This window comes from Nanorana parkeri, unplaced genomic scaffold (genome assembly GCF_000935625.1).
Source record: "Nanorana parkeri isolate BGI_ZX_2015 unplaced genomic scaffold, ASM93562v1 scaffold374, whole genome shotgun sequence".
Taxonomy (NCBI): Eukaryota; Metazoa; Chordata; class Amphibia; order Anura; family Dicroglossidae; genus Nanorana; species Nanorana parkeri.
In genome coordinates, this window is record NW_017306642.1 from 573,894 (window position 1) to 588,918 (window position 15,025).

At 37.5% G+C, this 15,025-nt stretch overlaps 1 protein-coding gene across 1 annotated transcript in view; it reads left to right on the plus strand.

The window, feature by feature from the left end:
- The window catches only part of BMP3 (bone morphogenetic protein 3), a 41,756-nt gene extending 31,135 nt beyond the window's left edge, over nucleotides 1–10,621 (plus strand). The window contains exons 2-3 of the mRNA XM_018559010.1: nucleotides 1,465–2,363; nucleotides 10,117–10,621. Coding sequence (XP_018414512.1) covers nucleotides 1,465–2,363; nucleotides 10,117–10,308 — 1,091 coding nt within the window. The 3' untranslated portion in view covers nucleotides 10,309–10,621. The remainder of the gene's footprint in view (nucleotides 1–1,464; nucleotides 2,364–10,116) is intronic.
- Nucleotides 10,622–15,025: the final 4,404 nt, after the last annotated feature.

Genomic DNA, 15,025 nt, shown 5'->3' on the forward strand with positions numbered 1-15,025 from the left:
CTAGTATCGTTATCGGAGCATCCCTAATTTCCACTTTTACAGTCAAATTTAGGTTGTTCCTATTCCAATACTGAAAAACAACTTTACATTTTTTTACCTTTTAGATGTTTTGTTAAATCAGACAAGATGGCTGATTCCAGGTTTTTCTGAGCCCTTTCACAGTGGTCTGTTCCAATAGAAAGTCTTGGGACTGAAAATTGAGTATTGTGTTTATCTGATGAGCTACATTAACATACAATTGACAAGCCACCTCTGAATGGACAAGACCCCTCACTCATCACTGCCCCTCCTAGCATAGAAGCAAGAAAAAATTGTAACCCTTAAAACCCTAACCCAAATAAAAACAATTTAAACTGCAAGAAGCATTTTTTTATTTATTTTTTTTAGCTTATGCTGTGTGAATGGGAGCATGTAACAAATATAAAATAGGTGTTAACCCAATTTGACTGCAAAAGTGGAAATACACTTTAAAGTTAACCTGTGGGAAACCATGGTAGTGATAAGTATATAAATTAAAAAAGAATAAGCAGATGTTACCTTCATGAAAACTTGCCATCACACAAGACTGATGCTACAGCTGTGCAACTGTTAGTGCTGAACCTAACTAATATAGTAAAAACTGGGATTTCAAAAAGATTATGAAAAAAGACACGGTCTACCACAGCATGTGGCCGGGGACACAGGCATCCTACACTTCCAGAATTGTTAAATGCTGATGAGTCTGATGGAGGCTTCAACGCTAAAATGAAGGAAGGTGGGGGGGGAGGGACCACCAGAAAGATGAGTATAATACCTCTTCTGTTGCAGGAAATGTTTTGGATTTTGCAACCAAGCTGACATTGTCACTTTAAGAATACATAAATATTTGTATGTCCATATCCTGGCCACAGGTTCACTTTACACATAGGACTTAATATTTGCATTTATAAGTGAAAGAATGGAACACTGAAGCATGCTTCACACTGAATATTGTTTTAGCTCTCTAAATACTCTGCTAAAAATAGGCAAGTAGTGATAAATCTTATTTATATTTCATGACTATTTCTGCTTACAGTAGTATATTATTTTGGAAACAGCTGTAATTGATCTACTCTTTTGTTTTGTTGACTTTTAGCACACTCTTTAGACATATGAACACCCATATGAAAATGTTATTAACTATCTTGTTATAATTGGAAAACCTTGTGCGAACTTTATGTGGCTATTACATAATGCTTTGATGATGTAAGGCACATGAACATCGGAAAGATCCATACATCTTTGGGGAGGCCAGGGTCCACTTGCTGGTGTAAGAGAGGTGATTGGGATTCTTTAGACTTCCACAGCATAGACGTATTCAGCTTTTACGGTCATGGGGTAGCTGTACCATATGTACACTTTGCATTGATCATAGTGATGGTATGTCAGTTGACTTTTAACGATTAAAATAATGAATTTATATTTTTATCAATTTTTTTCCCCCAGGAAACGTTGAAGATAACAATCAGCATATTTTCAATTTAACTTCACTAACATCTTCAGAAAATATATTGTCAGCAACATTTCATTATTATCTTGGAGATATTTTAAACATCAGCCAGAGATGTCATCATTCATCATCTTGCCCCAGGCGTGGACACAGAAAACCTGAACTTTCCATAGATTTAAAAGTGTCCAGTTTAACATCTCTTGAGAACCAAACGAGAAATTTGGGTAATTTTCTTATAAATATTTCTACAACCTATCGAGACCTTCCATCTTGGCATTGGAAGGATATTACCCAAGTCTTGCGTGAAGCCAAAGAACATGGAGAGGCCCTCATTGCAATCAATATGACAGTTGATACTGCAAATAAACGAAGGAAACAACTACAAGCACATAAGCCTTATATTCTGGTTTATGCCAACGATTCGGCTATATCTGAGCCTGACAGTGTGGTTTCTAACTTGCATGGACAACATGCTAGTATAGTTCATAAGAGACAGAGAAAGGAAGGACTTATTGATCGCAGGAGTAGACGGTCAACTGATATTTTGTTGCCATTACAAAACAATGAACTTCCAGGAGCTGAGTACCAATACAATGAAGATGAAGAGAGATGGGTGGAGAAGAAACCTTACAAAACTCTCCAAGTACGGCCAGTCGAGAAGGAGAAATCTAAGAAAAAGCTGAGGAAGAGTGGACGACAGAAAGGCCAGACGTTGCAGTTTGATGAGCACACCCTCAAAAAAGCTCGAAGAAAGCAGTGGAATGAGCCACGGAACTGCGCACGGCGTTATCTTAAAGTAGACTTTGCAGACATCGGCTGGAGTGAATGGATTATTTCTCCTAAATCATTTGATGCTTATTACTGCTCAGGTGCATGCCAGTTCCCAATGTCAAAGGTACTGTAAATCATTTATTAGTATTTTTTACACAGGCTTTTATATCAAAATATAGTTTCACACAGTGCTGGTCAGAAATGTGCATCCTTTTTATGAACTGTACGTCTTTTTTTTTCTTAATAAAATAGCCCAGCTGTTTTATTAGGGAGCCATCTGAAGCTGTAAATAAGTAATATTTTTATATCTATTCTATAAGTGTAGTTGTAAAAATAGTGAGATTTAAAGACTGAAGGTTTATGTGCAGGAATTTATTGTACAGTATTCAAACATTAATGTCTTGCTGTGTAGAACAGCCTGACCTTTTGTCCGCTGGAGGAGGTTCATGTTCCACTTCTTGCTGCATTTGTTATTGTCCACATTTCACACTTCTGCTAATAGCAAGCATTCCAACTTTGTTTTGTCAGGTTTTTTCCGACAAAAAGAAAATAGTAAACTGAAAAAAAAATTATTGATGTATCTAGCAACATTATACAAAATTGTATTCATAAATCTCCCCCCTAATTATAAATATGTTTAGGCATTGGATTTAAATGCATTACAAAGCTTAATTTTACAGACTACTGATGAGTACTTCCGGTCACACTAAGGGAAATCTTTTCTGTGAGAAACATAGAGCTGGTATTGTTGAGTTTTATTCTGCAAAAGCTAGTTGCTTGGCTGTCATGCAGAATCCCTTGATTTAAAACTTTGAGCCTCTGACACTAAACAAGTACACAAAGATTACTTTAACATTTCCGATCTTCATACTTGTTTTTTGTCCGTGGCTCAGAAAGCACTGAAGCAGAAGTCAACATTGCAGAAAGACGACTTGCATTTTCAAAGTGAGGTCAGTAACGGCAGCTTACATGAACCATAGCTAGGATATAGACTATCAAATATTTACATATTCTTAAATACTTACATATTCTTTAAAACACACTCTCACTGGCCTCTATAGCTGCAGGCACTGTGAAGCAGTTCATTCTCAAAGTTCACATCAGAAGCACTGAAGTCATTTAGCTTGTTCTCCCAGGAAGCTTGCCCTGAATGACTTCAACTCACCCTGTTCTCCTGTTTTAGAGCACCTCTTTACATTAGAAATTAGGAGGATAAACGGCTACCCAGTCATTGCTGGGAGGGGGAGTTAACCTGTTGAGATAATGACTTCAGTGCTTCTGCTGTTAACATCAAGAATGCATTACTGTAGAATACATCCAGCTACAGATGTCAGTAAGGGCTTGTATTAAAGCTCAATGACTGTTTGTTAAGAAATGTAAATACTTTACTATGTATAATTAGGTCTCAGATATATTCTAAGCTCTAGGGGATTCGTAGAGATTGATTGTAATCAGTAGACATGTAAACCCACAAAAAAATTGTTTTGTTTTGGATCAATTCGGATTTTCATTTTCTCCTTTTATCGATTTCGGATCTGAAGTTTGATTTGTTTTGTTATTCAGATTTCTGATCCATCCAAAATGTCGTTTCTGGACGAAGTCACATAAGCGTGCCTGTAATGCAACCAACAACAGCCAAAAAAAACACATCTGATTGGCCACATGTCTGATTTAATTTGAATGAAATTCAGACTTGTTTAAATTCATACATGCGGATGCAAATTGTATTAAATTTGTACGAATATCCATTCGGAAATAAAATAAATGTCCATGTCTAATAATCAGCTTCATATATCAAAGTGTCTGTGTCTGTTGATTGTAGCAACTGGTCAGATTCTTCCCTTTACGTTTCTGGCTGGTTGTTACAAAAATACAGCAGGCAGTCTTTTTGGGGACAAATTAATTGCCAATGGGTATAATGGACAGAGCAGCCACTTGTAGGAAAACATCTTCTCTCAAAATAAAAAATTGACTTTTTATCGGGTAAGACAAGGTGATTTTTGGTAATAGCTATGACTGCCATGCAAGGGTAACATTTCAAAAACTGTAATTAAAAAATAGGCATGTTATTAGAGGTTTAATAGTTTTCCCTATGCAACTGATCCATTTAAAACAAAACATTTATAGAGACAAACACATGTAGAAAATTACTAAGCTAGTAGTGCAGACACCATAACATAAAATCATGACCCACAAGAGGACCATGCTACAGCATGTTGTCACACAGGGAGCCCATAACCCTGGGTAAGCAGAGATTCCCTCAACTTTCCTTTTGCTCCTGGTGGCTGAACGTAGCAGCAGGGTAGAGAAAGTAAGGTAAGTATATGCAGGGGTGTCCCGAGGCTGGGTGTCACCCGTAGCAGAGACCGCCGTGACGTCATCGCACATGTGTGTGACGTTGCGCGCGTGTGCGCCATTCCCTCATCGCGAATGCGCGGTCATCTTATTGACGCCTGTCGGCGGCCATCTTGATGATGGACGCCAGCAGAGAGAGGAGGGGACGTTCACCCGGCGGGATGAGGTATGTTTCCGGGTCCCCTCTTCTCTCTGTGACCGAGTGCCCGAGTGCCCGTGATGCCACTGAGTATATGTATCTAAATATTGAGATGAAAAATTGTGATGTTCTGAATTATGTGAGGGGTGAGGCGGTGGTAGAATAAGGGATGGGTTGTATACATTTTTTTCAATGTTAATGTTTTTTAATAAAATTCATTTATATTTATATAGATGTTGATAGTTATTATGCCTTAAAGTCCCAGAAAATATGAGGAAAATGTATGTATTTGTGGAGGTCTGCACTTAACTTACCCTGCATGGGCAAAGCACAGATTCACAGATTCAGATTATCCTTAGCAGTGGAGTTTTGATCCTGTAGTAAGGTTTCTCTATAGCGTTTGTAACTTTACACGTGAATCTAGTTCATGAAACTAGATTAAAAAAGAGCAACCAACCCTTATAATTAGGTAACTTGAACCTTCAATAATGTTTTTATATATAAACATGGGAGTGCTGGCATTTGTGCAAGCAAACTCCAGTTTCAGTGGAGAAAGGTGAAGGCGAAGCAAAAGGCAGGCAATGTCCTATCAAGAGAAACATTAGTGATTCTGATCTGTCTGATTGCTTTCTTCTTCTGTGTAACAGCAACCATCAGGCAGGTTTTGTGGCCTCCCACAGATACTGTATCTGTGGTGAACACCTAAATTTCTGTATATCTTATATAGGGGTCATGGATGAGTCTTTGGATTGACATCCTACATACAGTATAGGCTATTCCCCTTACAACTTGTTTCTACTTCCAACTTTACAAGAGTTTGTACAGGCATTTTGTACTGTGTACCTGCTCAAATACTGAAGTGAAAGTAGTGGTTGACTGAACCAAATACGTTATTTTAGGTCAGATTTTCAACTTGAACTTTGCAAACAAGGATTTGTAAACACTGTGGCAATGTCTAAATGCAGTATTGAAAAAGGAAATGAAAAATGGTAGTTAAAGGAGTAGTTTAAAATTTAAAAAAGGGATTCATTTATAACAGCCCAACATATAGCCAGACGGATGCCATACACACAACACTAGATGGAGCTGAAGAGTATAGGAATTTTATAAATGAACCCCAAGTATATTTTAAGTTTAAGTAAAGTTAAAACTTTATTTAGGTTTGGATAGAGTATTGAAGGCGTATAACCCCTGACAGGTTTTTATTGCTTCTTATGGCCCCTTCAGGGAGATTAACTTTCTCTTCCTGTAGTGTCTACAGAAGGTAAAAATAAACTAACAGGGGTTTCCTGTCAGAACAGGAATTGATGCAAAATCTCTCCAATGGATTCACAGTCAAATACATAAACACATTTTTAGTGAGATGGGGAAGGCTTAGAATGTTTTTATTGCTGTCTTTGCCTCCCTGTTTTGGTGACAACTGCACCCCCCATTTTTTTATTGGCGTCACAGGACACATAGTGAGGTCATATATCCTCAATGTGGATAAATAGCAAGGAATAATAACCTGACAGAAATGTTAACTTCTCCCTACTCTAATCAAATAAAAAAAACGAGCCGTACTAAGCATTAATAACAATTATTGGCACTCAGGCAAAGTAAACGTGAACTGCAATGATTTTAAGCTTTTTAAGGACATGAATTTCTGCATTGTTTTCTTCTGTAGTTGTTTGCTTGGGGTGATATGCAAATACGAAATACTAGAAAATGAAAATAATACCGTACATATATTTGAGGTCATTTAAGCCCAATCTGCTTTCATAGGTGTATCCTTTGCATTTAGCAGTGTTTCTGTTTCTTTGAATAGAACAGTAATTTTATATAAGCCAAGTAAGTTCAGGTCAGAATGGAATGGTTCATATTTTATTTCTAGGCTTAATGCTTCTTCAATTTGGTTGCGGTGTTTATCTGTGGAATTAAAAGTATGAATTGGCTTCAGCTCTCATTTGTGACATGGGGTTGGGTGGAATTGGATATAGCACATGTTTTCAAAATGTAATATCAAGTTTTACAATTTACAAGCATGGAAATTCTGGATGTGTTTGTAACATTTTCTGTAAGTTCAAGCGATTTGGTCCACCTGTATTTTGTGGAATTCCTGGGCCTCTAGCAGATTGGATCTATGCCCAAAGGTTAATTATAGCTGGTTGACACTGATAGCGTATCATATTCCTCCTTCGGGTTGAAAAGTTAGTCAAAGGGAAAGGTACATTTTTTTTTCTCTTTCAGAGTACAAGAAGGGCTAAAGGGTTTACAAGGAAAACCATTGTTTTTATTAACAGCTATAAACAATATAGGTTCTTAAGGACTTTAATACTTGTATGAAACACACAAAAGAGAAATGTGTACATACTAAATAAGTGTACTGAATATATTCTTCCATCACTTTCTACAGTTAATTTCTTTTAAACTAAATTCCCACCTCTGATGCATGTCATATGGAGCTTTCTTTAAAACAACAGCAGAACCTTATCTATTGGAAGACTGCAGTACTCAACTGAACTAATTGCACTCATAGCCTGATATCTGCAGCAAGTGAGAGCAGTACCACCAACTGTGTATGGGTTAAAGTAGAACTCCATTTGTTGATTTTAGATAGATTGGGGAAGGATTACAACCCTACTACTGCCTATGTCACAGGCAGATTTCCTGTCCTTATAATTCCCTGTCCTTATGATTCCCTGTGGATAGAAATGGGAAAAAATAGGAAATAGGGGAAAACATGCCAAATGAAGACACAAGCAGAATTTAAATTAAAAAAACTCAGTTTTTATTGCTATTAGTGTCCTCATTGGAGAAACTCACCTTCCCCTGCAGTATCCCTCTGCAGCATATAGTCACCAATAGAATATACACCAAGCCAGACACACTCCAATGACATAGCCTTTACAGCCATCTCTATAATTAAGCCCTTTTAGGGTAAAATATGTTAGGATGAGGCTTGGTCTGGGCGGACTCTTGTGATGTTGTCCTGGAGCAATAAAGCTTTGTAAAGGGCTGATGTCATTTGATTGTGGCCTGCTTGTTTGTTCGTTCCATGTGGGGAGGGCTGGCAAGCTTCTTTGGCCAGCATTTGAAGCTACAGAGATATGCGGATTGAGCGGCGGCTTCCTTGTCAAACAAATGTTGGCAGGTTTTGCTCTTAATAATTGTTGCTCTATAATTGTTTACTATATAACAAAATATTATGCATCCAGTGGGCCCCACTGATCAGAACTATCATTTACACTGAGTAGGAAGTAAAATTTGCATTGGAAACTAGGATCTTACCACAGCACCCATGACTATCCATATAGGCTTCAACGATACCAAAAGTCAATGTCACAAGCAATTACTTCCAATAGTACTTAACCAAGATCTAAAGTTTTACTCTCTATAAAACTATCTTTATAAAGAGTTCTTTGCAACAGTTTAAAAAAATGATACAAAAATGTACATACAGTTATGAGTATTGTGAACTCTCTAGTATATAAAAAGTACAAATAAAATATACGTGTGATTAATCTGCAATTAGTTTTCATCTCTTTGTTATATTCTGCCACCAAACGCCAACTTCAACTTCACTCACCAACCTTCCACAGACCTCACTTCCATAAAGCCTTAACAGCACTTAATAATAATCCTCTGCTCAGGCTTTTTTCCTGCTTCCCACACAGGGCTCTCATCATTCAGATCCAACCTAATCAAGCTTACATTACAATGTTTCCAGCTCTGTGCAGTAACTACTGCAAGAGTCTGCCTTCAGATGTAACAGATGCCTCAGGCATTGAAATACAGGAAATATTAAAATAAAATAGAAATGGACAATGTTGTTTTGCCTTCTGCCTAAAATAATGAAACACAAGAAACTCTGCCTAACACATTTTGTCCTGTAAAAGACTTCTTCAGGGGACCCTATAATTGTGATTTACAAAGTAATTGTAGCAAAAGTTGAGTTAGACGAATTATCACTGATAACTTTAGGGGGAATGCTTAGGGTACACACTTGCATGCACTAGGTTGGAGACAAGGCACAGTTTTGTAAGTTCGGGTTTAAAAGACATATCCTGCAAAAATGCATAACAATGGTTAAGGTTAGGTGTTATGCATGTAGCTAAAATGGAAAAAGACAGCAAATGACAAATAGTTCCTGGCAAGCATAAGTCACTTGGGCTTTTCAGAACAGGCCAACACACACTTAATGCATTTTCTATACTCATTCTTATATATTCAAGCAGGATAAGTTATAAATGTGCGTTACCAGCTACAGTGTCTGGGTCATGCTTATGATAGTATTCATGTTTTTGGCTGGTTCAGCATTTGGCATATCTTCACAGGGTCTTTAGAGACATTAAGTATCAATTAACAGCGAAAGGCTAACATTTGTCTGGCATGGAGATATTTGCAAGAAGGAGCAGAACACATGAATTAACCACAGAGAGCACTTAAATACAGTTGTCTGGAGTTCTGACTGTGCAGGGGAGCCTCATTTAAATACCATAAGACTTTGAAAATTAACTATGTAGATTTGGGGTAGGCTATACAAATGCTGAGAAGTTGGTATAACAGTTGTAATTTCTGTATTTTTACTTATGTATATATGAAAACTAGTGTACCTTATCATTAATTTATCCAGCATGTAGAATTCATCAAGGAAAAAAACAGAGAATATCATCAGTAGATATAGACTGAGGGGAATATTGGAAGAAACATACATTGCTTGGTTCATAGTGTTGGTTCATTGGCTACTTACAATTCTAAAGCATGATGAATGCTTCCCTACTACCTCCTTCTTCTTTGTGTATGCTTTTCAACGCCATCATCCTGGCAGTAGTCACGATGATGAGAAATCAACTCATCATCTAAAACCTCTGTTTTTAACGCATACTGTTGTTGGCCAAAGGTTTGCGCAACTAAAACCTCTGTTTTTAACGCACACTGTTGACAGGATAACTTGTTTTGTTGCAGGCTAGCTGGCAGGTGTGCTGGGGACTCTTTTTGTGTTTTGTATTATTCACTAAAGGGTGAAGAGTTTGGAGAAGGCAGGAGAGGTGAACAATCTAGGACAACATAGCTGAACTGGAAAAGATTTTCAATTTCAGCTCGTAATTCAGTTCAGCTATGTTGTCATAGATTGTTCACTTCTCCTGTCTTCTCCAAACTCTTCACCCTTTTGTGAATAACAAAAATGCATAGGACATATTTTTGGATCTTCACTCTACAGCATCATAATTAAAATAGAACAAAACATTGTTATCATTTTCCCATTTATATAATATATTAGATAATATATTTACTTTCATTATAAAATTTATGTCTACATTTTAGAAAGTATGAAATATGCCGTTTTAATCTCAGCTATACAGATTCTAAGTATATCATTGTGTTTTGTTTTTTTCTTCAGTCCTTGAAGCCATCCAACCATGCCACCATCCAGAGCATCGTCCGCGCTGTGGGTGTGGTTCCTGGCATTCCTGAGCCTTGTTGCGTCCCAGAAAAGATGTCGTCTCTCAGCATTCTGTTCTTTGATGAAAACAAGAATGTCGTGCTCAAGGTTTATCCCAACATGACAGTGGAGTCCTGTGCCTGCAGATAACAGATCAAGCCTTCAAAGCTGTTTGTAGCAAACTTCATATTTGCACTTTCAGTATAACTGTTTTATAAAACGTTACAACCTAACAGAGACCAGTGCAAAGTAAAAATGAAAAGGAAAAAAAAACAAAGTATATATTATATAAACACTGGGCGATGGATGTCTGCTGTGTTCAATTCATGCTGGACTCGAGTCAGTGAACTCACAGAAAACTGACAACTAGCACACAAGAAGATAAGCTCCTGAATCAAATAAGCTCTAAAGAAAATAGGAGTCTCTCTACTTTTTCAAAGACACATATATTTTTGTACCGGAATAAAAAAAAAAGACTAGACATTTGAACAGCTGAGGCTGTAATGTGCCTTCAGACTATCAGCATTCACCTGCCTATGGTGTTCTTTTGCTTTATATACAGTCCTTACATTTCTTGCGTCTGTTACACACATCTGTTACCATAGAATGGACAGGAAGTTAAATATTTGATGCTTGGAAATACTGAAGGAGTATTGCGTGTTCCTCACCACATCATAGCAAGTATAAATAGTCTAAAGACATACATCATGGAAAGTGGTTTGTGACAGCAAGTATGTGTAACATAAATAGAAAATTTATTGATTTTTCTATGTGTGTTTTTTTTTTTTTTTTAACCAGCACTTTTTAATACTATATAAAAAGATTATAAATACAATTGTGTAAAATAAACAATATTTAATTTTGTTATACAGTACCACACAAATAAATCTGCCTGATGCTTCTTTACAAGAATGTATTGTCATAGGTATGCTGACTGGTTTTCCCTAAAGTATATAAAACTGTAAAAAGGAATAATGGGTCAAAATACTAAGGAAATGGACATCATTGATGACCATTTGGTAAATGTGAAAAGGTGATAAATCAACACAAAAAAAAAGGACTCCAGCAGAAAATTGCTTTTAATGTATGAATGTTATTGGTCTTCCAAACTGCCTTTTTTTTTCATTCAGTGTATTTTTATTAAGAATTTTTCAGTTACAAAAGAGATTGTAGTATATAAAACAGAGCATAAGAAAATCAAATGGACATTGCATAACATTGCAATAAACAACCAAACTGCCTTTTAACAGATCAGGCTGCAGCAGGATCAAAGACATGAATGAAAGTTGTACAACATGTTATTTCAGCTATATGCCACACCATTTTCTATAACAGCCTGCTGCAGTCTTAAGTGTGTTTTAGATCACACTTATTTAGATATTTTCATTTTACTTACAATAACTGTTTTTCCACTTTCTGGTCTTCTTGGGCATTAGTGATGCAGCCCATGCCTAAGAGATGCATCCTGGGAAGGTTACATCAGCAGTGCCTTGCTGGGAAATCTCATCTGTAAACTTCATAATCTCGGTTGATCTCAGTTTTAGGCCAAATCAGGTTACTATTAAAGTGGAATACCAGGCAGATAGATATACAGAGTTGAAGGACATATATGTTTTACCTGTTTGAGGATTTGTTACTCTGTGCAGCCAGTTTGGTGATTTATTCACCTCTGCCACAATGCACCAGGAAGATCAATCTGCTACTTTATGGTTCAGTTTACTGCCTCATTATACGGGGAACAGGTTGGAGACGGAAAAGTGACACATTACATTTCTGAACCAAGAAATACATTTATCTCATGGCTGCCTGTGCAGTGTGTCAGATGTTTTTAAATTAAAGTGAAACTAAACTCAGCTGCTAAATGCATTCAGGTACCCTAATTATTAACAAAAATGTTTGTTCCCCATGGTCCCTGTGTGTTGTAATGTTGTAAAGTAGCCACCGCTCTAAGCTCGCTCCCACAATATACTAAAATCTCACGTTTAGTTTACTAATTTGTATTGAGATTGTAGTCCATCACAGGAGTGAGCTTGGAGCGGTGCCTACTTTACAGCACACACAGGGACCATGGAGAACACAAGTAACCACCCTCCAGAAGGAAGGACAGTGTCGGCATGAATTTAGAGATGATTTGAAGATCTACAGCTGAGTGATACACAAATAAGATACAATTCTGTTAATAGTTAAGGTACTTGAATGTATTTTTAAGATTAAACTCCTGAGTTTATTGTCATTTAAAAAAAGACTGTACAATATTACATAACACTACAAACAGGAATTTAATTAGGTGTATCCAAGAACAGGAGCACATCCAGGGACAAAATCTAAACATTGAGCCTGCTATTGAAAATCGTATAGAGGTAGTAGTTATGTCATGATGCCCAGAAAGGAACAGCAAGGGCAAGGGTTTTATTACTTCTACAGGATCTAAAAGAAGGCCTTTTTTCCTATTGCAAAATATTTTTTTGTATTTAAAGTGGAGCTTTGGGCAAAAAAAATTTCATATATTGTACAGTCTATTACTGCCATTAAAGCAACAGTTTTGTTTTTCTGAGGTCCTCCTGTAATATAATTGTGTAACCTATTGATCCAGCCAATACGTCTGTGATTTTGCAACTTCCTTCAGCAGACTAAGTAGTCCAGCAAAAGTGTCAGTTAGGGGATTGAGACAAACAATTTAACAGCTGACAGGGGGGCTTACAATGGCCATTTTTTTAAAAATTTTGTATAAACTTTATTCTAAAAGGAAAGAACACTGTTACTGTAACTCTTTAAAAAGTGTTAGATGGAGTTAGGCCTGAATGTGTTAGCCGCTTATGTAAAGTCCATCTAAATCTACTAGTGCATCTAGCACAAACCTGTCCACTGGTTGACAATGCTGCTGTCCAAGGGAGGCAACGCTACTCCTGTACACAGTACAGTGAGTGAGTGAGTGTAGTGACCCTAAGACAGGAAGTGTGTTACTGACTGGCTCATCTAAATAAAAATGAAGGAAGAAAAGCCTAAAAGAAAACTAATGCAGCCATCACATTTAGGGACTGGTAAGCTGCGATGCATTACATTTTTGTTCTCGGGTTTAGATACATTTTACTGCACAGATATTGGACACTGCTGTCTCCAGGGAAGTTATGGCTTTTCCCCATAGTGCTCGCTTTATACTGAGATGCCACAGTATCCTGCGAGCTACAGCTCGCGGTATACTGAGACGCCGCAGCTTAAGCAGATCCCGACAATTATGTCTGGATCCACCCAGCTGCGGGAGTGACAGCTGGCTCTGCCTATATAGAGGCAGAGCCAGCTGTACACGCCCCCTCCCCTGTCCGTTCCGCCAGTTAGCGCTGGAGGATTGGAGCGGGGAGGGGGGAATCCAGTCCCTCCCCTGTAACGGCAGAGAGCCGTGACAGGACCGAGAAGTGAACGAACGCCGGTATGTGTTCGCTCACTTCCCGATCTACTGAGCTGACCTGTGACAGTTTCATTGTCACAGGTTGGCTAGAACTATGAGGATGAGTGAAAAGCACTCACCTCATAGTTCTCCATTAAGGCTGCAAGCTTCCGTGCACACATTAGCTGGGCATCAGTACTAACATTAAAGTATCTTTTTTTTTTTACTATTAAGGTGCTCATATTCTGTACATCTTGCTACATGCGCTACATGCGCCTAGCTAACTTTTGTCACATTTGAAGCACAAGCCGTGTTCTCATGGGGCATGGTCACAATTGTAATAGCTCTGATTCCCATGTCACTGGTATGTAGTGACTCATGCCAAACAACAGTAATACAGCATTAGTAATTTAAAAACTACTAATCCCTTAATGTTGGGGATCAGATGACCAAAGGCATACAAGTATGAAGTACGGGCTGGATGACAAATGTGATTACCTCCCTAACTGTAGTGGAGGAGTGAGTGTAGCCACCCAGGGAAAGGAAGTGCGTTATTTGCACGATTACAGATAAAAAGAAAAAGAAAAACAGCCCGAGAAAAAAAAATACCTTATCTAAGGACTGCTAATCTGCAGTATTTTCAATTTTTGGTTTTGGGTTTAGATGGGCTCTTACAGTCTTTAGTCTGGATGAAGCAGTACATTGATCAATTTTATATATTTTGTGTATGTATGTATTTCGATTCTGTAATATAAAGGGATATTTGTATAATTTTATAATCTTCCATTCACAGTTTTAGAAGTATGATATGTGTTGAGGTACATTGCAACACTGGAGTTTGCTTTCAGGCAGCAAGTCATAATAGTGAATTACTAATGCTATCCAGTAAACATAACAACTGATCTGTTCACCTAATTAATCTGAACATTTAATCCTCTGCAGAATAAACACACATCCCATGGAATCCATGTGCAAGGGACAGCTACGTACAGTATTTGGGTGTGCCAGCATCACCGGCATGCGCATTCCAGGACCACTCGTTTTCAGGCAAAATAGAATAGAATAGACTGTTGCAATAACTTAATATGTTGATGAGAAAACTGAACTTCTCAGCAGGAAGGCTGAGCTCTCTGGATACATTTCAATGTGTAATTTTACTAATTTCTTACAGTGTTTTTCTTTTCATGTTTAAGAAAAACTAAACATACTGCTACTGTGTTTGTAGCCAGTACAAAAATACTCAATAGTAGTCTCTACCCTACTAAAGAGATAAGTGTTTTGTCTTCCTTCAGTATCTATGTTAAAGCTTCTGTTAAGGACTTGGGGGCTTGACATAAACATGACCGTTGGATTGAGTCATTATCATTTCATGGCTATCGGTCATTAAGGATTCCTCTTTGGTGATTTAGACAGTGTAAGCTTGCTTTGTAATTCAGGTAAAATGTTACCTTCACATTTGTAAATGTTATGCAGCAAAAGGAT